Source organism: Enhydra lutris, unplaced genomic scaffold (assembly GCF_002288905.1).
Source record: "Enhydra lutris kenyoni isolate GAN:26980312 unplaced genomic scaffold, ASM228890v2 scaffoldscaffold83, whole genome shotgun sequence".
NCBI lineage: Eukaryota > Metazoa > Chordata > Mammalia > Carnivora > Mustelidae > Enhydra > Enhydra lutris.
In genome coordinates this window covers 951,473-973,170 of record NW_019154167.1, presented here as the reverse complement: position 1 = coordinate 973,170, position 21,698 = coordinate 951,473, and the positions used below count along the sequence as shown (strand labels likewise).

The window sequence follows — 21,698 nt, the reverse complement described above, 5'->3', positions numbered from 1 at the left end:
ATAGTCAAGGACACAGTTACAAGACACTGTGGTGAGTTCTATGACAATGGAAGCACAAGGGATTGAGGGAGAGCATGGGAGGGACATCTGTCAGAAGAGGCTTTGGGTGGGTTTTTGGATGCCCACTTGGGGAACGGGGATGGAATAAGGGGCAGGAAGTGCTCTAGCAGAAAGAAAATAGTTTGCTCAAATATCTGGAGGAGGGAAAACATGGTACTCTCAGAACTGCAAAGGCAAATGTTCTAGAAGGAGTTGAAATTCAGGCCTTTGTGGTGGTTGAAAGATCAGGCCTAGAGATGTAGACTGAGTGCCTTCAGCGTGGAGTCATTCAGTGGTGAGCTGAGTGAAGGCCCAGGATTGAGCCTTGTGGCACACTCAGGGTCTAGAACGGAGACACGAAGGAAGAGTGTGTGAAGGAGGAAGGAGAGGGTGTGCACAAGAGGCAGGAACTGAAGAGGAATAGCTCAAGTAAAATACAACATTGAGAACTCCAGGAAAGGAGAGTCGGCTTTGGCTCACTATTCTGTTACCCAAATAAAACAACTGGATTTAGGTTTTTAATACAGGTTTTCTTTTAGAAGGTCCAAATAAAAATTTACACATTTAAGCTAGAGATTTAACCATGCAATGCCCCGAGGAGAGGGGAAAACAAAAACACACACAAAAAACGCAGGATGGTTTGTGTAGCATTCCTTATAAGGGCACTAGGGGAGGTATGGGTGTTTGCGGAATGGTGTCAGAACATTCTGGAAAGAAGAGAGATGGCCACCTGGTTCACCTGGCTTGAGGACCAGTCTGGCTATTCTCTAACGAACTTCAAGTAGCATAGACCTTGTGGATCCAGTATATCACCTGTATCTCATTTTGGGACATAGCCCGTGTCTACACAACAGCAAATAAATGTTTGGGGAAGGAACACACTCTGGCAGAAGGGTGTGGGCTTCAGTTGGTAGACCAGATGGTATGTTCTGCTGTTGAAAGGCCATATGTAATTGATACATAAAGTGACAGACTGAAGCAAAAGCAAAGTAAGTATTTTAAGAGAAGCAGTTAAAAAAGGAAAGCAGAATGTGACCCCAAAAGTGTGCTAAGATTTTTGGTTACTGGCTTTTGGAAGAGCTAGGAACACCAGTGAGCAGACAGCATGTCAGAAAAAAAGAGCATGTCGAGAAATAGTAATGGGGTCACTGGCTCAGATCATTTTTAAAGAACAAGCTGTCTACTGTGAGTTGGGAAGGCTCCAGGTTTGGGGTATATTGGCCTTTCTTCCCTTCCCTTTTCTTCCTGCATCCCCCAAAGGTCAATTCCCACATCAAAACAATTGGGATCTTGTGTAGATTTAAATACTGTTCTCTCCTGCCTTTTAGAAAGCAAAAGAGTTTTCAGGCACTCGGTGGCACTTCGACAGGTTTAAATAGTACAGGCAGGCGTCACCCCTTTTTAGGCTTCAAGACGAGTGTTGTCAGGTAGGGGTGTGTCAGTGTGCTCACCTATGTGTGAATACACGTGCCTTCATGGAGCATGACAGGTGGCAATAGTGGTCGAGAGCGTGTCCTGTCAGGGGAACCCCTAGCTTTAATGACGAGGCAATGTTTTGACGGATAGCTTGGTTTCTTGAGGGAGCCAGTGAGAAAGTTATCTGAAACCACCTGTGTCTAGAGACATGGAAAAAAATAATAAAAACCAGCAATTGGGGCGCCTGGGTGGCTCAGTTGGCGAAGCCTCTGCCTTCTGCTCAGGTCACGATCCCCGGGGTCTGGGGATTAACCCCTGCATTGGGCTTCCTGCTCAGTGGGGAATCTGCTTCTCCCTCTGCCCCTCCCCCATGCTTGTGCTCTTGCACACACACTCTCTCTCTCTCTCTCAGATAAATAAATTAAAAAATCTTAAAAAACAAACACGTCAGCAATTATTTGAGAGGGTTAAAGGAGCCATTTCTTTTTATGGGATGCTGTCTGGAAGACTAGGCCGTGCCTGGTATCTCAGAAATGGCCAGCATTCTCCTTTTTGTGAAGGGTAGAACTGAGCCCAGACAGGCCAAGTCTACATGATACAACTGCAGCGGAACTCGGATGAAAAACCGGAATGGGTGTGGACCGTCAGTTTAGCTCTCTTGGGCCTTTTAAAACCTTGGTTACGTTGCTAAGACCCGTGTACAATTCCATGGAAGCTGTAACGGTGTCGTCATCTGGAGGTGACTAGGGTCTCAGTGTCGTGGTGCAAATGGCTTCTCTGACCCTCACACAGGGGAAGCACAGAAGGACCCAGAGGTAACCTCTTGTGGCAGGAAATGGGAGCTTCATCCTGCTTCCCTGCCAACCTCCCATTCCCCCACCCCCACCCCCCTCCCCCTCCTCCCTGTTTCCTCCGGGCACATATCTCTATTCCAATCTCCCCTGCCACTCTGGCTGTCTCTTTGTCGTGTTTCAGCTGTTCTGAGAAAGCTACGCTGAGGCTTGGACAGAGGGAGCCGGGCCCAGAGATTCACTGGACGACGCAAGAGAAGAACAAAACAAACCCGTGTTTCAGAACCAAACTATAGCAACACAACAACAAAAAGATGTGTTTAATTTTCCATAAGCAGACTGTGTACACACACACACACACACACACACACACACACACACACATTGACACACAGACACATACATACATGTGTTCTCTTGGTCTCCTTCGCCAGAGCACAGGCAAGAGAATTACTTGGCCAAATCAATGCAATCGTTCGAGCCTAGAGTGGCCCCGAATTTCTAGTTCTAAATGATTTGCCAGTGCCAGGCATGATAAGGAAGAGTGAGGAAACGGAATGCATAATTGCAGCAATTCTCCGCTTCCCTTTGCATATGTTCATTATCGAGAATCAATTCCAGTTTGAGAGGAGGCTTTCATTCCTTGCAAATGAAGAGGAAGTGAGTAAGTAAATGTTCGGGGTTTTCCTCAAATTATGTCTCGTAATGTAAGAAAACAGTGGCAAAAAGCCATCAGCAGATGGTGTTTTCATTAGCCAAAGATTTATTTTTCCAAGCATTTTCATATTAATGAAGTAAGGTTGAAATTAGAGTCATCTTGTCAGTTCTCATTCTGCGGTGTTAAAATGGGCTGGCTTTCTGCAAATTGCTAGGGGGCCCGAGCAAAAGAAGCATTTGCCATATTGTGACGGTAACCCCAAGGTCCATAGTCAAACCAGACCCCAAATTATGGGTTCAGCCCTAATTTTTGTTTTCGGTGGCTTTACAGAAGCTGCGAGTTTTGGTGCTGGGCCATAAATGAGGAACACACGGCAGGGACCCTTAGTCCTGCTCAGCGCTATGAATTATGTATAGGCTATTAGTTTCACGACAAGTGTTGCAACAGGTTGCATGGACTTGTTAGAAAACATTTTCCCCATGGAATCCTGTGCTTGAATGGAAATGCATTACAGTTTGAAATGCAGATTTCTAAAGCTGTGTCTATTCAGAGTTTATCAGCCTACATCACCTCTCTACCTTCTCGGTCCTTATCGTCAATGGTGAGACATGGGGTTTCCATTGATCCGGGAATCTGGACCTTTGTGCTAGTAGAAGTCTGAAACTCATGGGGCCCATTGCCAATGCCCATTGTCTATCCTAAGCTGGATAGTTTCATTGAACCATAGTTCTGTCTTAACACCCCACCCAGCCCCAGCCAGATTTTTTTTTTAATTTTATTTATCTATTTTGACAAAGAGAGATCACAAGTAGGCAGAGAGGCAGGCAGAGAGAGAGAAGGGGAAGCAGGCTCCCCGCCGAGCAGAGAGCCCGATGTGGGGCCCAATCCCAGGACCCCGAGACCATGACCTGAGCTGAAGGCAGAGGCTTTAACCCACTGAGCCACCCAGGTGCCCCCCCAGCCAGATTTTTGAAGAGGGGTCCACACTTGCCACCTCCACGTTGTCACTACTGAGGGACTCCTTGCCTCTGTTCCTTTTCGCATTTGCTTCCAAACCCCACTGAAATGCCTTTTTCAGGGGTCATTGGTGACTTGTAATTACCAAATCCAACTGCTTTTACTTAGTCCTCCTATTTCTTGTCCTCTCTGCGTAGTGGACGGTGACAAGTCCTTTCTCGAAACGTGTTTCTCTCGATTATCCTCTCAGCTTGGCCCAGACCTGCAGTACCAACTGCCTTGAACATGACAGCTTCCTCTTAGCCAGTGTCCCTTGCCCCTAGGCTCTCCTGTTTCAGTCTGCCCCACATTATTGCTGGTAGGTTGAGTTCATAAATGTAGCCCAGATTATGTCATTGTCTTGCTCCAAAGGCTTTGGCAAGTCCCCACTGCTAGAAAATAAAAATAGGTATAAACTCCCTACCTAGGCGTTTGAGACCTTCAAAACAGGACCTCCAGCTGCATTTCCAACCTTGCCCCCCCATCGCTTGTACCCTCTGTTATAGCCAAATTCAACCTCTCTTCCCTGAGCCCGTCTTTATACTTTATTCCCTTTCACTCAGGTTATTCCTTGTGCATAGAACATCCCGTCCTCCTCTGTCTCTGTTTGTTAAAATCCCCCTTGTCCTTCAAGACCCACCTTTGCTTCCCCTCCTCTTTCTCTTGGAATTCACTGCCCCCTCACCAGAGCAGGTGCTCATTACCTTTTGTTGTATTCAATCTCTGAACTTCTGCCATTTCCTTTTTTTTTTATCTCATGACATCTACTTAGCTTAGAGAGCGTGTCCAAATCAACAATTGCTGCCCTTCTTTCTCCCTTCTTCACTTGGCTTAACCTTGCTAAGGAGAAGGCCACGATGGAGATGGTTGGGGAGTTAAAGAAGCCAGGGGAGACCCTGTGCCCAAGCCAAGAACAGTGGAATAGATGGGGAAAAATCACTTCCATGTAAATAAAGCCAAAGAAACCAAGGGAGATCTGGCAAGAAGGGAAGCAAAGATTAAGCTGGTTCTCATAATCCAGTTTGAGAACAAGGGAGATCAGACCGCTCATCCTAGAAATACATATGTCTATGGGAATACATTGTCTGGGATGGACTCATGGGCCAGTGCCAAGAATACTAAGGAGCCACACACAGCTCTTAGTGGACAAGAAAGGGGCCAAGTACATGAGTCCTCTCCCTGTTCCCCCACTTCCCTTTGCCCCCCGCCCCATTCCCTCCTATCAAAAACATGGACTTTGCGCTATGGAGACAGCAACAAAGCAGTGTACACAACCAAGGGACGGAATGTTCGCAGAATAAGGGCCAAGAAGATGGGGTATTACATTTGGAACAGACTTTGTGGGGGTATTGGGGTGGAGAGTAAGAGAGAAGTGGATTTGGGGACTGGTTCTAGAGGAGAAGCAGCCACCAGAGCCGAAGACTTGGGAATGGGAAGGAATATAAAAGCCCATTATCAACCTAGAGTGACTAACATTCTGTTTTTTTTTTTTTCCACATAAGGAATGGGAGGGAGTAGCTTGCTCAACGGAAAATACACTGAGAGTTCTGAGTACTGTTGTACTTCTGTTATTTTAAAGAGATTTGCAAAGTGCTTGTAATGTAGTGAAAGGATCTATGTCCCAGTAAGCAATCCTAAGCAATGGGCGTCCTACCTTGATAAACCAGGCATCAAGTTTTGAAGTCTGTCATCTCCAGGGACTATTCCTTAGAGCCAAAGGAGGGAAGCTGTGAGATACAATGTTCAATTTTGATGAATCTCACAGTTAAAATACCATCTTTTTTTTTTTCCCTGAAGGAACCTACTGATAAATCTCAAATGTTTCCAAGAAAAAAAAAAATAAGAAAAAACTCATGAATACTGGGACAAAGCTGTGACCAGGGCTAGAGAACTGGGTTCTAGTCCCAGCTTTGTCATCTCCTAATTACAGGACAGCAAAGAACACTTTGACCCCATTCTGAAGCTCAGTCCTCAATGCTGATGTAGCCTACCTCATGGACTGTTATGGTTATTAGATGAAATTGCCTAGCATAGTGTCTGCAAGTACTGTTTGTTCAACAGAGTTCCCTTAGTCTCCTCATCTGTAAAAGAGAGGATAATACCTCTTCTCTTTATGTCCCTGGGTTACTGTGAAGGCAAAATTAAATACTATGAAATACTTTAAAAAGTTAAAAATCTTGTAGAAAACATAAAGTTGTCTTAATATCATTAAATTCCTACATCCACGAAGTCATCAATGTCATCTTTCCTGCAATAACGAGAGCCTGGAGCAAATGCACAGTGTTATGAATTAGCACCTAGGAGAGTGCTTGGCCCACACAGCAAGTGCTCAGTGTCTCTTTGAAATGAGTCGGTTGACTCTTTGTCAACTGACTGAATGATCTCCACATTAATATCGGTTCTCAAGCTCACTGAACGTTTCTTATTTTTTCCCCTCTTCCCTGTTTCCCTCTGGCTTCCTACTCTCATCGATGGCAGCAAACTCTGGAGATGAACCTCACCAACCTGGTTAAGCGCAACAGTGAACTAGAAAATCAAATGGCCAAACTAATACAGATCTGCCAGCAAGTTGAGGTATGTAATGGAAATTTTGTGATTTTTTCAGGGGACCGGATCAGGTGATCCTTGGGGTATACTTGAGTTTTGTCAAGAGTGTAGCTCAGCCATTTGGAGTGAAGGGCTCAATGATAGTTCTGGGAAGTCTCATTCCCTTAGGATGCTTGTTCCAAGAAAAATGGCAGATGGCTATTGTTTAAACGGAAATAGATGGGTGGGGGCAATGAACTGGGGAGACAGCAGTCCAGGGGGTAATCCGTTCTCCTTTCTAAGTGGCAGGCAATATGAGAATCTAACATGCAGTGTGTTTCTTCTCTCATCAAACTGGACATCTTAGCTCCCTAAAGAGATCACTGAGGTTTCACAGGGGCAGCTGGGAATCCGGAGTCCTTGGAGTAGGGCGAGGTTCGTTCCGGGCAGTATCGTGTCTGTGAGAGTACTTATCAGGACTGCTTCTCCTGTTCCTAGCCTCTCCTCCCTTTGTCCCCATGCACCTCACTTGGAACTCACTCATCACCATCCCACTTGCTCTTGTCATCAACAAATGCTCTCTCTGTTCAAATTGTCTGTGAATTGTAAAGTGTCATACCAGTCTAAGGTTTTCGAAGCCTGTTACCTACGTCAGGGCACATCAAAGAGCAGAGCTTACAAGAGGAGTCAGTCTTTTCATCAGTTCAGTGGATGTAATGAAAGAAAGATGTTATTTCTCTCTCTTTCTCAAGAGCACGGGGCCTCAGCTATAGCATTTGGTTTTGTGTTGGTTTTGTTAAAGAGGTAACTGTAAGGCTTCAAGTCTAAAGCGGGTCGGATAAAATGTTATAGCATTCTTCCTGGGCAGTGATTGGATGAAAAGGTTTCTAATTCTATTTACAACCTCATGGTCTAGTTCTAAGCTTCCTTGTATGACAGATAAATGTGGTAGTTCAAGGTAAAACCTACCTAGGGATTTCTACTTAAGGGAGTGTGAGAATCTTCTAGTAAGAAAAAGAATTGTCTTATACAAGTAAGCACTCCTAATTGGATGTCTTCAGGTCTTGCATTTCTTTTTTTAAAATTAATTAATTAATTTTAATTTTTTAAAATTATGCTCAGTTAGCCACTGTATAGTACATAATTAGTACTTGATGCAGTGTTCAATGATTCATTAGTTAAGTATAATACCCAGTGCGTATCAGAGCACGTGCCCTCCTCAGTGCAATACCCAGGTCTTGCATTTCTTAAAGGAGGGTGTACTTGGATGATGAGCGTACCATAACAATTTAATCCCTGCTGGGCACTCCGTTTGTGGAGGAGAGTGGTGCTATATGGAGGGGGTAGAGGACACTGCTAACTCAGGGGCGAGATTGTGGAAATGTAGCAGGACAGTTAGGAAGAAGCCCAAGGAATGGAAAGAAAGAACCCTGGAATGTAAGTTACAAAATACGGTTCCAGTCTTGACACTGCCATTAACCGGTGATATGAATTTGAGTAAGTCACCCAGCAACTCTGCTTCAGGGTCCTTACCTGTGAAAATAAGGGATTCAACTGACTCCCTGACCTTCTATGTGTCTTCCAGATTTAACGGGTCATGATTCTGCGAGCTACATTTTTTATTCTCTTCTTTGGTCTTTGATTTTATCCTTTACTGTGTGGGGAGAAACAAAACAGAAGGCATTTTAAAGTGCTTTTTAGCTACTCAGACTCCCTCTCTGTTCCACTCTATCAAAGCTTCTGATTATGCTGTCAGATTACAGTATAAGAAACCCACACTGGTGGAGAGACAAGAAGTATTGTAAGCAGGAGACAAGATAAGGGATCCCTTGGCTTAGAATTCTCATGGCTGAGGGTGGGGTAACAGCTAATAGTGAATAAAACGTTGTTAGAAATTATAATTATCACCTTCCTCATTCTCATCAAAAAGACTATTAAGTATAGTGTAAGTCGTAGTCAAATTAGCAAAGTAAGCAGTTTGTTTTCATTGCTTATTTGCCCTGAGACCTCTCTGTCATCTTATCATCCCACCCCTGGGAAGTTGATCACTCTGACCAGCCTCACCCAGACAGAGCCCGATTCCCCCCCTTCCCCGCCCACTGCTCCCGCCAGACCTTTGTATTCAGGGCCCCACTCTTTTCAAGCAGCAAGGAGCTAGTCTCATAAAACAATGCATCCTTGTGTTAATAGAGGAGGACTCATTCTGGCCCTCTAGGTAACACGAGATGTCTTAACAGTGCCTTTCTGAAGTCGGTCCTCTGGCTGGAGCTTTGCAGGAGATGACAGCAGTGTTGCCAGGTACAAACCAAATGGGAGGGAAGAGCCATCCTGCGATGAACCAGCCAAGGAGGGGCTTAAGAGGCTCCCTTAGAGATGCTTGTTAAATCCATTGCGTAGGCCGCTGTCTGCTCTGCCACACAAAAGGTCACCTTTTGCCAATACTTGCTTATGCATGGCTTTGTACCAGGTACAAAGAAAACAGCACGGGCGGACACGATATCTGCCTTCGGATGGCTTTTACGCTGCACAAATCCACCCCGCTACGAATATACACGTGCGGGCAATAGAGACAATGGCATAAAATTGGTAACCGACGGTTGCCAAAGAACCACGAGATCCGATGTTACCCATCAAGGGTGAGAGTATTTGGGGAGTTAACTCCATAGGCCCTCCAGTTTAGGATTCTGTCTTTGACAGGAAGCCCATAAGATGGTTTATGGAAGAGCATGGCTGTGTTCTATGACATCATCCCTTCTGAAAGGTTAGGGATGTGCCCTAAACTTCCCCATAATAATAGGGTGAGTCCAGGGTACTTATTATACTCATTCAGCACAGAGCCTGTGTGTCCAGAAGGCTTTGGAACAAGCACCGGGATTAAAAATGCAGTTAAAGAAGGGAATTGAGACTTCATAAATGCTTCTAAATACTTTACACAATGAAATAAATAGTAGGAGACTGGCTGTCATGAGAACCAGACACTAAAGGGTGATGTGAATTTGTGTGTGTGTGTGTGTGTGTGCGCGTGCGCGTGTGCGTTTGTGTGTTTGGCGTTCTATCGAATCCAGCTTTGTCTATAGGGAAAGACTCTATTCACAGTGTGAACCCGGCCTTTCACGTTGGGCGGGGGTGGAGGAGACCAGCTAAGGCACTTCTGAGAAAACTGGAATAGACTATTTTCCTGCCAAACCTGTTCCCCTTCCTTATTGTCTGCAAATGTTTTTGTCTTAGATTGACTTTTCATAAAGGGGCTGTAAATACTGCCTCTCTCCTGGTTCTTTCTTCTTGTTCTCTATTCTCCCCAGAAAGTAAACAAAGCTGCAGTCTTCCTATTATTACAGAAACAGAGATTAGGATCACCACAGATTTTTTAGCTGAATTCCTTAGTAAATCAGCCTGTTCCAGTTGCTGCCCAGCTTCCAGAATTCAGGGGATAGGCAGTTGGAAACTATTTTTTGGTTGGCGCTAGAGAGCATGGGAAGGAGGCAGGAGCAGAAGGAAGACTCCTTTAAATTGGTTAAGGGAGGGCCATGCTTTGACCCCCTCCCCCCACACTCTGGCCACTTGATCTCTATATATAGTCCTTTGTCCTTTCTCATCAGGCATCCTTTGTTTACATTTCCAAAGGAAATCTCTGTTTAATGCATAGCCAAGGGAAAATGTATACCAACAGATGAATATTTCCTCTTGGCCTCCAAGACTGCGCTCTTTTGTGAATAACAAGCATTCCTGAAAATATCGAGGGGAAGAAAAATAGTTAAGTACTTGGGGATGGGTCAGTGGACAACAAAGCATTTCTTGAGCCAACACTACGTACTTAGTGGGGTGGGCAACTTGGGAACTATAAAAGAAACATATGCTGTTACTGGCCTCCAAGATCTTTTGAGTCTAGCTCGGGAAAATACAGTTTCTAGTAAAAAAGAGGAGTATTTAGGAAGCAGCGCGCAGTGTAGGGAGTGTAGCCTTTCCATTTTTACTTCTTTAGTCTCCTGGGTAAGTTTCAGGGCACCGAGCTGACGAAAGCATCTTCTTGGATATTTTGTGTGGCATCTGTTTTCAGCAGTCCAACGGGTTAGTCCATTCTCGAAGTCCCATGGGCAGATTGATTTCTTTCTGGTCCTTCTGAAGCCTTTAAAGGAGCTGGGTGGCTTCCCTTAGTTCAGTCTTTGCCTCATTTGCTTTCAGAAGTCTCACTGTAGATGACTCGGTGTTCTCCGTTCTTTCTGCCCATATCGCGCGCTGACAGGGTATTTGGTTTGGGAAGGGCAAGAAGCCTGACTGCTTCTCCAAGCATTAAAAAAAAATAGGTGTTTGAACGGAAATGAATTTTTAAAACCACACTTCTGTGGATGATTTCAGCAGATGCTCCCTAAACGTTTTAGAGTGGTTGAGCTAGGAGCAAGAATTGAATCGAAAGCATTAAAGCACAAACCTGTTTGTTGGAAGAGTCTTCTCCAAGCCCTGAGGACGTGATGAAATGAAGGAGTGAGGAGAGGGAAGTCAGTGTAATCAGGGAAAAATCTCACAGATAAAATGCATTTTAGCCAAATGTTTAGGGAGGAAAGATAAATGACTCCCTCCACGGAGACAGAGAGCAGAGAGGTATAAAAGAGCCTGTCGTATGGGCAAAATGGTATGCTGTGCCCTGGGCGGACACTGGGTGGTAGAGATAAATAGGAAACAGTCCCTGTCTTCAACTCGAGGGAACTTACCTGACAGGTAAAGTGTCAAATACGATGTGAAGTGGTAATTATTGCAACGAAGGTAAGTGCGAGATGACAGGCTAGTGTGGAGAAAGAAACGCCCAAGTCTGCCCGAGGGACTTAGGAAAGACAGCAGAATGGAAATTTAAAAAAAAAAATAAGGGTAGAATTTTGCCAACGAGAGTGAGGTTAGGTGGTGAAGGGGACCCCATGGAAGCACATGGGAGGGTCAAGAGCACAGAGCTGTGTAGGGCACATCTTGGTGAAGCTAGAATGTGACAGGGGAGACTCATTCATTGCAAGAGGTGAAGAAGTAGCTAGGGCCTAGATAATGAAGGGTCTTGTTGGCTTTGTGTAGGTATTTGAACTTGGTCCTGGAGACTCTGGGGAGCCAGGGAAGGATTTAAAGCAGGGGAATAACCGGATAAGACCTGCATTTCAGGATTGCTCTGGCTGGAGCACCAGCTCCCCAGTGGAACAGGGGCCAAAGATCAAAAGTGATGGCAAAGTGACCAGTTACGTGGCTTTTACTGATGCAGGGAGGGACCGAGGCCCAACCTAAGGTAGTGTGGTAGTAGCGTTAGGGAGGAGGGGATACATTTAAAACACTCCTGTATCAGTATTACTTGATGATAAGTTAGATGTGATGGGTGAAAGGGTGAGAGAATAGTAGGCTGATCCCCAGGTTTCTGGCTTGGGTCGCTGAATGGATGTGTGGCCTTTTAAGTAAGTCAGGAAATACAATTGGAGGTCTTCTTAGACACAAGAGGTTTGTCGCACTGTGAGCCGGATAGGTTAAGAAATGCCCAGTAGGCAGCTGGCTGGCTGGATCTGGAGGTCAGGAGAGAGGTCTGGGGAAGTGAGAAAGACTTAGGATTCATCAGAACTTAAGTGGCACATAAAGCCATGGAGAAAGTTGAGAACAAGGAGACCCAGGACAGATCAGCTCAACAACAAGCTGACCTTCCCGAGATAAGTGGAGAGTGTGGAACTTTTTATGAGATTACTGATGAATGGTGTGCCTTTTAAAAATTAAAATATCAGAGGGGCAGTTGGGTGGCTCAATTGGTTATATATCTGACTCCTGGTTTTGGCTTAGGTTGTGATATCAGGGTCATGAGATCGAGCCCTGTGCCGGGCTCTACATTCAGCAAGGAATCTGCTTGAGTTTCCCTCTGCCTCTCACTCTGCCCCTCCCACCTGTGTGCTCTCCCTTTTTCAAAATAACTAAATCTTTAAAAAAAATTTAAGGGTCACCTGAGGCTCAGTTGGCTTAGCGTCTGCCTTCAGCTCAGGTCATGATCCTGGGGTCCTGGGATGGAACCCTTACATCAGGCTCCCTGCTCAAGGGGGAGTCTGCTTCTCCCTCTCCTTCTGCCCTTCTGCTAGTCTCATGCTCGTGCTCACTCTCTCTGTCTCTCTCTCAAATAAAGAAAATCTTTAAAAAAATTTAAATATCAGAAGTAAATAATTCAGCAAGGTCATGCTGCTAGGAGGTAACCGAGTGGGGGTTTGAATCCAGGTGCTTTAGCTTCAGAGCCTGGGTCCCTGACCACCCCGCTGTGCTTCCTTTTACACAAAGCCAAGGCACACACTGCTTGATGTTTCTTGTCCATCCCCAGTGGTTCCTGGCCCATCGTGAGGATGGTTGGAGTGAGTAAGGGGTGCGAGTGAGGTATGGGAACACCAGAGGAGAGCAAAGGAGAAATGAAAAACAGAAGGGAGGAGGAGCACTGGCAAAACAGAGGATCAAAACAGCAAAGGAAGAGAAGCCTTCAAGGTGTGGAAGGTTTGATAGAGGCCCCTGCAGTAGTGGCAACATCATATGGGAAGATATCATTAGTGACCTCTAAGAGAGAAGGCTCAGCGGAAAGGCGAGGATGGAAGACAGACTCCGAGAGGTCAAGGAGAAAGTTAAGTTGTAAGGAAATGCAGACCACCAGGAGTTTGATGATGAAGGTGAAAAAGAGAAGTAGAGTGGTGGTTATCAACCTTTTGAAGTGCAGGACAATCTGACTCACAAACACACATGTAAGCTCTAGTCGTTTATTCTGTGACCGGGTAGCTGCTAGCAGGAGTCACCAGGTCCACTCTGACTCACACCACACGTGCCTCATTTCCCTTTCTCACTTGGCTTCCAGCCACCTTTCCAACCCAGGGCCCTCTTGCCTAGCTCCAAAGCCCCAGTTTCTATAATTCTGTCCTTCCAGAAATGGTACGTTGGTTCTTGGATGCAGCGCGCCCTGGTGGCTTTGGAACTGGACGAATGGGGGTCCTGCTCTCTGTTGTAACCTTGGGCGTGTAACTACTCCGTGTTCGGTTTCATCATCTGTAGAACCTAGACTAATCCTACCTTAAAGGGAAATGTACTACATGCAAAGCCCTTGCCATGGTGCCTGGGATAGTCAAGGCTCAATAAATGGTCGTAGTAATTCCTGTTGTGGTGAGAGGAGTAGAATAGTCGGAGCAGCTGTCAGCTGTTGTAGTACTGAGTGGTATTTCTGGGCACCACTCCTTTGCCAGAGATTCCTCTCCCAGACCTCCAGACTTCTAGAGGTATTTATCTTTATTTCTGAGGGTGAGGAGGACAGTGATTCCCGAATGCTCACCATCAATTTCAAATTTAATGTACAGGAACTAGAACACTCCTCAGGAAGGGCGGTGTAGCGAATTGCAGCACTAAAAATGTCGGAGATATCAGCCATATGACCCTATTCAATAACCCACCTGCATCTCCGCAAACGTGGCCCAGTAGAAAGGGGTCTTGCGCTCCATAAGCTGCTCGTTTTCAGTTACCAAATTAAGTTTTACCTAGTGGGGAAAAAGTCCCCTGCCCTTCTGCAAGAATATTGAAGGGAGTCTTTAATTTGATGCTTAAGTAAACTCACCTATTATCCTGCCCAGATCCCTCTTGATTGCTGCCTCTAAGCAAAGACAAAAAGAAAAAAAAAAGTTTTAGGGAGGGGACACATACTTTCATTTCTCGTGATTTTAAAACAAGAGAGTTCTTCGGGATTTTAAAAAGGTTTAGTAGCCAAAATGTTCTGGATTTTTGTGAGAGATCACAGAGCAAGTGGAGCCTACTTAACAGCTCCCGAGGAAGATTTGGGCTACTAGCACCTGGTGAGAATAAAATAGCTATTTTGAAACCAATGTGGAATTATAGATGGAAAAAATGATTTCCACGAACAATGAAAAATAAGTGCATAGTGACCTAGTCAGTCCATTCATGTATACCACTGAAATGATTAATTCAGAGTATTATGTTGAATCCTATTAAGTATATGGTAATTGACATTTAATATAGATGAAAAACTTAAATCAACTGCGGAATCCAAGGTGTGGGCAGAGCCTATTTTTATACTAGGAAAGCCAGTGCTTTATAATTTTTCAGTCATCTAAAGCGTTCCATTCTTTTTCAAACATACTCTTTGACAATTCTTGCTAAATTCCAGCAGAATAAAAAATTCAAGGACGTGAACTGCTGCGTTTGAAACATTTGGAGAGTATGGACACATGGCAAGTTGTAAGGCTAAAATTGGTTAGATTAATATTGTTTTTCTTCTCCTCCTGCCCCACATCTGTAGGACATATAAGCTGTCTGGTGGAGTCATGTTTTCATAGTCAAAACAGTTCACAGAGGCACGCACTCTCGTTCTGTTTTTGCACTTTCTTTGGTGCAGTGGAGCTCATTTTATAGCCCCATTTCCCATCTGCTGCTTCCTCCTCCAGTTCCCGTTTCTCAGTGTGCAAATTCCAGGTTACTCACCGAATGACCAGAACACCTGCCTCATTTTGGATCCCCTCTTGGCTCCGCTCTTTGCCCAGCCCACCCAGGTTCCCCATTTCCAGCATGCCCTTGGAAAGTTGGTGGAATTCTAATAATTCAAGAGAAAGTCCTGTCAAGCCCACTCTGTACCTTTAAATGTTTCCAGTTCTACCCCTACCTACCTCCAATCTTTCTTGCCTCAATGTAACCCCCTCAAAACCAAACCAAACCAGAACAAAGACAAAAAGCCACCACCGTGACAACAGACATGCACATAGCCATTGAGATACCCTTTCCGGGGGTGCCTGGGTGGCTCAGTCGGTTGGACATCTGCCTTCCGCTTAGGTCAGGATCTCAGGGTCCTGGGATCGAGCTCCAAGTTGGGCTTCATGCCTAGCGGGGAGCCTGCTTCTCCCTCTGTTTCTGCCCCTCCCCACTACTCGTGTATGCTCTCTTTCTGTAATAAATAAAATCTTAAAAAAAAAAAGAAATGCTCTTTCTGCCCCTGCCTGTCTGGAGAAGTCTAGCTGTGTGATAAGGGTGAGCAGGGTTTGGGAGTGGAAAGCATCCTAATGCTCCATACTAGAGGCATTCTTGTCCCTGATTCCACAACCCTGTGGTACCACTGGTGGCACTCTTGTTTTACAGATGACGAACCCAAGGATGCGAGAAGATAGAAATTTTTTTTTCTCCCTTCATTAAACAGCTCTAGAGGCATCAGTGCTCTCTTTGGAGGCTTGGTCCATGGCAAGCCTCTCAGGGACAGATCTCTGAGAGTCCGGAGCAGCTCTGTCCTCACAGCCCTTCACAGGGAAGCAGAGGGAGGATTGCCTCTGGAGTTGGCGGAAGGAAGCAGGAGCGTCCACTGTCAAGGCACTTGTACTTGCTCTGATTATTTTTGTGCTGTGAGACCCAAGTGAGGGCTGAAAATAGAGCAGGCAGCTCTAGGTTACTGACATAGCTCCGAGTCACACGGGCAGTTTACTGTGGGACATGCACTTCCTTCCCGAGATGGCTCGGTGGGGTCCTCCTTCAAGGCTCGTGCATGAGCGTGTTGCCAGATGGAAGCGGTCTCCACACCACACATGCTCCCCTTAATAGTTACAGGAGAGGTCGACAGCAAAGATGTACTCTCAAAAGCAGACTCAGTGTTATCACATTGAAACAGCCAATGCATAAGTACAATACCCCAAACCTGCAAATACACAGATTTCCTCAGATAAAAGAGTGGGTCCATTGTCACTTATAATGGTGGACCCCTGTCTTTTGGTGGAAATTATTGAGAAGTGCACGTATGCCCAGGGAATCAGCTCTTTGCTCCACACCTCAGCCCCTGCCCACTACTCCTCTCAGATTGTATCTCCCATCCAAGTGTACCCCATTCTCAGGCAGTTCTGGAAGCTCTCATTCCTGCCAAGGGCTTGGTGTGCATTAGCTCATTTAATCCTCACAATAACCTGGTGTGGGAAGTACCGTTACGATTCTCAGTTTGCAGCTGGGCAAACTGAGACACGGGGCAGGTAACTAATTTGCAGAAAGTCATAGATAAGTGGCAGAGGGAGGGTTGGCATCCAGCCAGACTCTGGAGTCCCCGCTCTTATAACCACATGCTGTATTGAAAGTGAAGCGAAAAAGCTGACAAGATTCGTCAGTCAGTGGCTCTATGTACCGCCTTTTGCACGTTGCTGATTATTGTGCTTAAGGTCAGGGTAAGGATAGATGTCTATCTGCATAACCAGTCTTGGTGTGTTATGTGAGTGTGGGTCCATGTGGGAATGGCCTGGTGTGTATCTGGAGCAGTATGTGAGTGTGCCTTTTAAAAAAATTATTTATTTATTTGAGAGGGAGAGAGAGAGAGAGTGTATGAGTGGGGGGAGGGCAGAAGCAGAGGGAAAAACAGGCTTCCCACTGAACTAGGAGCCCGATGCGGGGCACGATCCCAGAACCCTGGGATCCTGCTTAACTAAGCCACCCAGGCGCCCTGGGCGTGCCTTTCTTTGTGGTGATACGCTTTCATAGAGCATGCCCATGATCTTATATGCCTTTGCACTTGCTATATGCATCTGTCTGTTCTGTAGATGGCAGCCTGGTGTTCGTCTCATGTCTCTCTCTCTCTCTCTCTCTCTCTCTCTCTGTGTGTGTGTGTGTGTGTGTGTGTGTTTTGGGATGATATTGTTAAGAGGGCATATGTGGAAAGAAGAATGTATGTCCAGTGAGAAAATTAATTTTTAAACTGGGCCATGAGGTCCTCTTTGACCTCTGGTGGTTGTTGTCGTTTTTTCCCTCAGAGGGTTCTTCACAAACCCTTGGTATTTTCCACATAAAGAAGGAGAAACCTGGACACAACAGGAGGAGACTGCCTTTTGTTTCCCACAATTGGAAGTGTTGTCTCTTGTGTTCAGAGCAGGTTTCTCTTCTCATTTCCTTTATATCCCATGCCGGGTTCCAGCTTCTCCTTAGCAACATCAAAGGCACGAGACAATCACTGGCTTTGGAATAATTTCTAAACCAGTAAAGCTTTAGCTACAAAATTGCGTTGGACCAATGGGAGTCCATGTCCTATAGAGCCCCAGAGTTCCACCTTTAGCTCCTCCACGCCCACTCTATATCCGGGTAATTGCGCACTGGCACAGATCAGCGGGCGGAGGAGCTCACAAAGATGTCTTCCTAGAAACATGTCAGGTGGAGAGGCAGTCACAGGACACAAGGACGATTAGAGAGAGGTGAGAGGACAAGGCAGGAGAGGATCACAAATGGGAGGTAGTCAGAAAGTATGTGAAAACGAAGGGGAAAACAATCACAGTGTGCCAGTTTACTACCGAGTGCACACACAATGGAATTCTTGCCAAATTTGTGGGGTGTTCTAGCATCCGAAGAGCTCTGAATTTTCTAGCTTCCTGGGGCTATTCTGGGATTCTGATTGCCACCCAGTCATCAGCCAAGGAATACAAACTATTTTAAGAGGATTCCATTGGCTTTCGAATGAAATGGGTTCTATGTTATATTGGTAGCACAGAGAGAACATTTATATTTAAGAAGCAAAAAAGAAAAAAAATCTGATCCCACACATGAGTAGGCAAATTGTATATTGTCTGCACGCCAGGGAGTAGAATTAAACATCTTCATGCTTTTATACTCCATTTCTGTCAAAAACAGGGTATTGGCAGCAAACCATGTGAAGAAAACCACTGACCTCCAGTAAGTCCATGTTTAATGCTAACACACTGTACAGCTGCTAACCTGCTAACCCAGTAATGTGTCGTTAGCTCAGTAGGTGAAAGCAAATGACCTTCCCTGTTTTTTTTTTTAAAGATTTTATTTATTTATTTGACAGGCGGAGATTACAAGTAGGCAGAGAGAGAGAGAGAGGAGGAAGCAGGCTCCCCTCTGAGCAGAGAGCTCGATGGGGGGCTTGATCCCAGGACCCTGGGATCATGACCTGAGCTGAAGGCAGAGGCTTCAACCCACTGAGCCACCCAGGTGCCCCTATTTATGGTCTTTTAAATAGCAGCTACCCTTATAGAGAGTCAGTAAGCCCTACGTCACTTTTTCCTCTGTGAACCTTGATCAGAAGGTATTTATTAAACTCCACTGCGTGCTTAGTTAGTTTGAAGTGCTCTGGGGACTAGAGCAGGTACGTAAGTCACTGTCTTTGTCTTCAAGGACATTATCGAGTGTGAAATTGTGTGATACCAACTGCACGTGCGGTTAAGAGTTCAGAGGAGGGGCGCCTGGGTGGCTCAGTGGGTTGAGCCTCTGCCTTCAGCTCAGGTCATGATCCTGGGGTCCTGGGATTGAGCCCTGCGTTGGACTCTCTGCTCAGTGGGGAGCCTGCTTCCCCCTCTCTCTCTGCCTGCCTCTCTGCCTACTTGTGATCTCTCTCTCTCTGTCAAATAAAGAAATAAATAATCTTAAAAAAAGTGTTCAGAGGAGCGGGAGGCTGAAGAATGCAACATGATAGTCCCTATATCATCAGTAGCCACCATTCCCTGATGCATAGTATGTGCTCTTGTGCTATGTGCTTCACAGACATTATCTCATTTCATCCTCTCAGCTACCTCTGAGATAGGCACTGTCATTATCCCCATTTATTTCAGATGAGGAAATGCAGATAACTAAGTGACTTATGCAATGGATGTGATGGCACATGAGATTTAGAGAGGCAGGGAGAGACCTGATCACAAAAGACCTTAAGGCTCCTGTTAAGAAGTTTGGAATTCATCCCAAGGTCAGAGGAAAGCCAATTAAAAGTTAGGGTGAAGCCATTTCAAGCATGGGAATAGCGTGTCTTTAAAGAGATTATGCTGCCTGGCCGCTGGGTTAAGACCACATTGAGAAGATTCAAGTTTGAAGTTGGAGGGACCAGGTAGGTGGCTGTCATAGCACAGTGCCTGGTGTATATATAGTAGGGGCTCGGTGCACATTTGTTGGGTGGATGGATAGTTAACTATCTAGATAGCTGGATAGTTAAAAATTAAAAAAATGAAAGATAAACAAGGCACTGTCATATAGATGGTATTGAAGCCTTAGAAGTGGGTGAGATCCCATAAGAGAGTGGGTGAGATCCCATAAGAGAGTTGTGTATTAGAACTCTCAGAATACTGGCATCTTAAAGCACAGGCGAAAGAGCTGGAGTGACCAGAGGACAACTAACAGAATTAGGGCCATGGAACCTGAGGGAAGAGAGTATAGTATTTACAGAAGAAGTAAATGAATGATCTTTTTTGTTTTAATGAGAGGAGAGACATAAGTATCTTTAACTGCCAGTGGGAAGGAGCCATTTGACAGGGAGAACTTGAATGGAGGAAAGAGAGGGGAAGATAAATCAAGCAAGGACTGGGAGAGGATGGGATGCAGAGCACAGGCAGAGGAATGAACTTTCTAGTAGGGGATGAGAGATCTCGCTTCTTTGTAACAGACAGGAGGGAAGGATGGTTTAGGAAGCGGATATGTTTGTTTATTGGTTTGTTGTGAGAATTGGAGGGAATTCTCTAGGGTGAATTCTTTTTTCTTTGTGAAGAAAAATGTAAAATCATTTGCTGTGTTTTTACTATAAGTGAGAAAGGAGGTGGTGAGGATGGAACTTGGAGGACTGTAAGAGTCGAATCCACTGCATGGATCAAGAGAGAGCTGTTAAGAGAAATAATAGGATCAGTAGGAAACATTGGGAGCCCATGTGAAGCTGAACACTATGAACTGATTTATTTGTTTGCTTGTTTTATATATTTTTTGAGAAAGAGCATGAATGGGGGGCGGGAGAGGGAAGGAGCAGAGGGAGAGGGAGAATCTTAAGCAGGCTCCATACCCAGCACAGAGCCCGATGCAGGGCTTGAGCTCATGACCCTGAGGTCATGACCTGAGCCTAAATCAAAGGTTGGGTGCTTAACTGACTGAGCCCCTCAGGTGCCCCTGGGCACTGTGAATTTAAAGGGGAATCAGTCTATGCTTGTGTGATCAGCATATAGTTCACACCTGAAACCATGAAAATGAAAATGCCCAGGGAGAGTATGCTGCTTAGGTGAGGGGCGACTAGAGATCAATCGGTCTATCTATCTATCTATCTATCTATCTATCTATCATCTATCTAATGTATCATTATATTAGTGATATAAACCTTTTATGTCACTGTGTTGTGATTGTTTTTTCGTTTGCCATTTATTTGCTTGTATAGCTTTTGTATTTTTTTTTTTTTCTTCTGGCTTGTGTAGGAAGGTCTCCCCTCCCTAAATTTCTTTTCATATTTTTAGTGACTTTTTTTTTTTTGTATTTCAAGTCTTTAATAGATCTGGAATTTATTTTAGGATATAAGGTTTTGCAGCTTATTGTAGGATATTGAGTTTTGTTTTCCTCCAGATAAATAGCTACTATACCAAGACCATTTATTCATATGACAGTCCTTATCCCATTCAATGGATTTGCCACCATTGCCTTATGTTGGGTTTCCATATGTACTTGGACCTATTCTAGATTCTACTCTGTTCCACTCATTTAATTTGATGTTCATATGCCAATACCTTCTATTTTCATTATAGTGGATTTATGGTAACTTCTAATATTTGGTGATATCCACTACTTCTTTGTCATAATTTTCTTGCTGTTCTTGGATATTTTGTTCTCATTCTCTGCATGAACTTTAAAATAATTTTATCCAGCTACAAAATATACTCAATTTGGATTGTGATTATCACCGTATTACAGTTATTAAGTTTAGGAAGAAATGATGATAAATTTTCCCAATCAGAATCATGGTATATCTCTGTATTTTTTGTAAGTTTTATTTTGGGGAACTTCTCTTGAATATTTTATTGTTTTCCTCAAATAGGTATAATAGCTTTCTTACTAAATTGATCCTTAGGCATTTTATGATCTTTTAAAAAAAATTAACATATAATGTATTATTTGTTTCAGGGGTACAGGTCTGTGAATCATCAGTCTTACACAATTCACAGCACTCCCCATAGCACATACCCTCCCCAATGTCCATCACCCCGACTTCCTATCCCCCCCAACTCCCACCAGCAACCCTCAGTTTGTTTCCTGAGATTAAGAGTCTCTTATGGTTTATCTCCCTCCCTTCACCCTAGGAGCCCCCCGCCCCGCCTTGCCTCTCAAATTCCTCATATCAGGGAGATCATAAGATAATTGTCTTTCTCTGATTGACTTCTTTTCCTGTTGTGAATGGGTTGCTTTTCTATTTCCATTTAAAACAGCATATGGAGAAAAGCTCTTGATTTTACGTATTTTTTTGTATACAACAATCTTACCAAATTAAGTCTCTTAACCAAAAAAAAAAAAAAAAAAAC

The 21,698-nt window shown here is 44.7% G+C and overlaps 1 protein-coding gene across 2 annotated transcripts in view; it reads left to right on the top strand.

Moving 5' to 3' along the window:
* LOC111161275 (midline 2) overlaps positions 1-21,698 on the top strand; it is a 95,136-nt gene that overhangs the window by 20,341 nt on the left and 53,097 nt on the right. For both annotated transcript variants that reach the window (XM_022524860.1, XM_022524859.1), the window contains exon 3: positions 6,379-6,474. In XM_022524860.1, the coding sequence (XP_022380568.1) occupies positions 6,379-6,474 (96 nt within the window). The remainder of the gene's footprint in view (positions 1-6,378; positions 6,475-21,698) is intronic.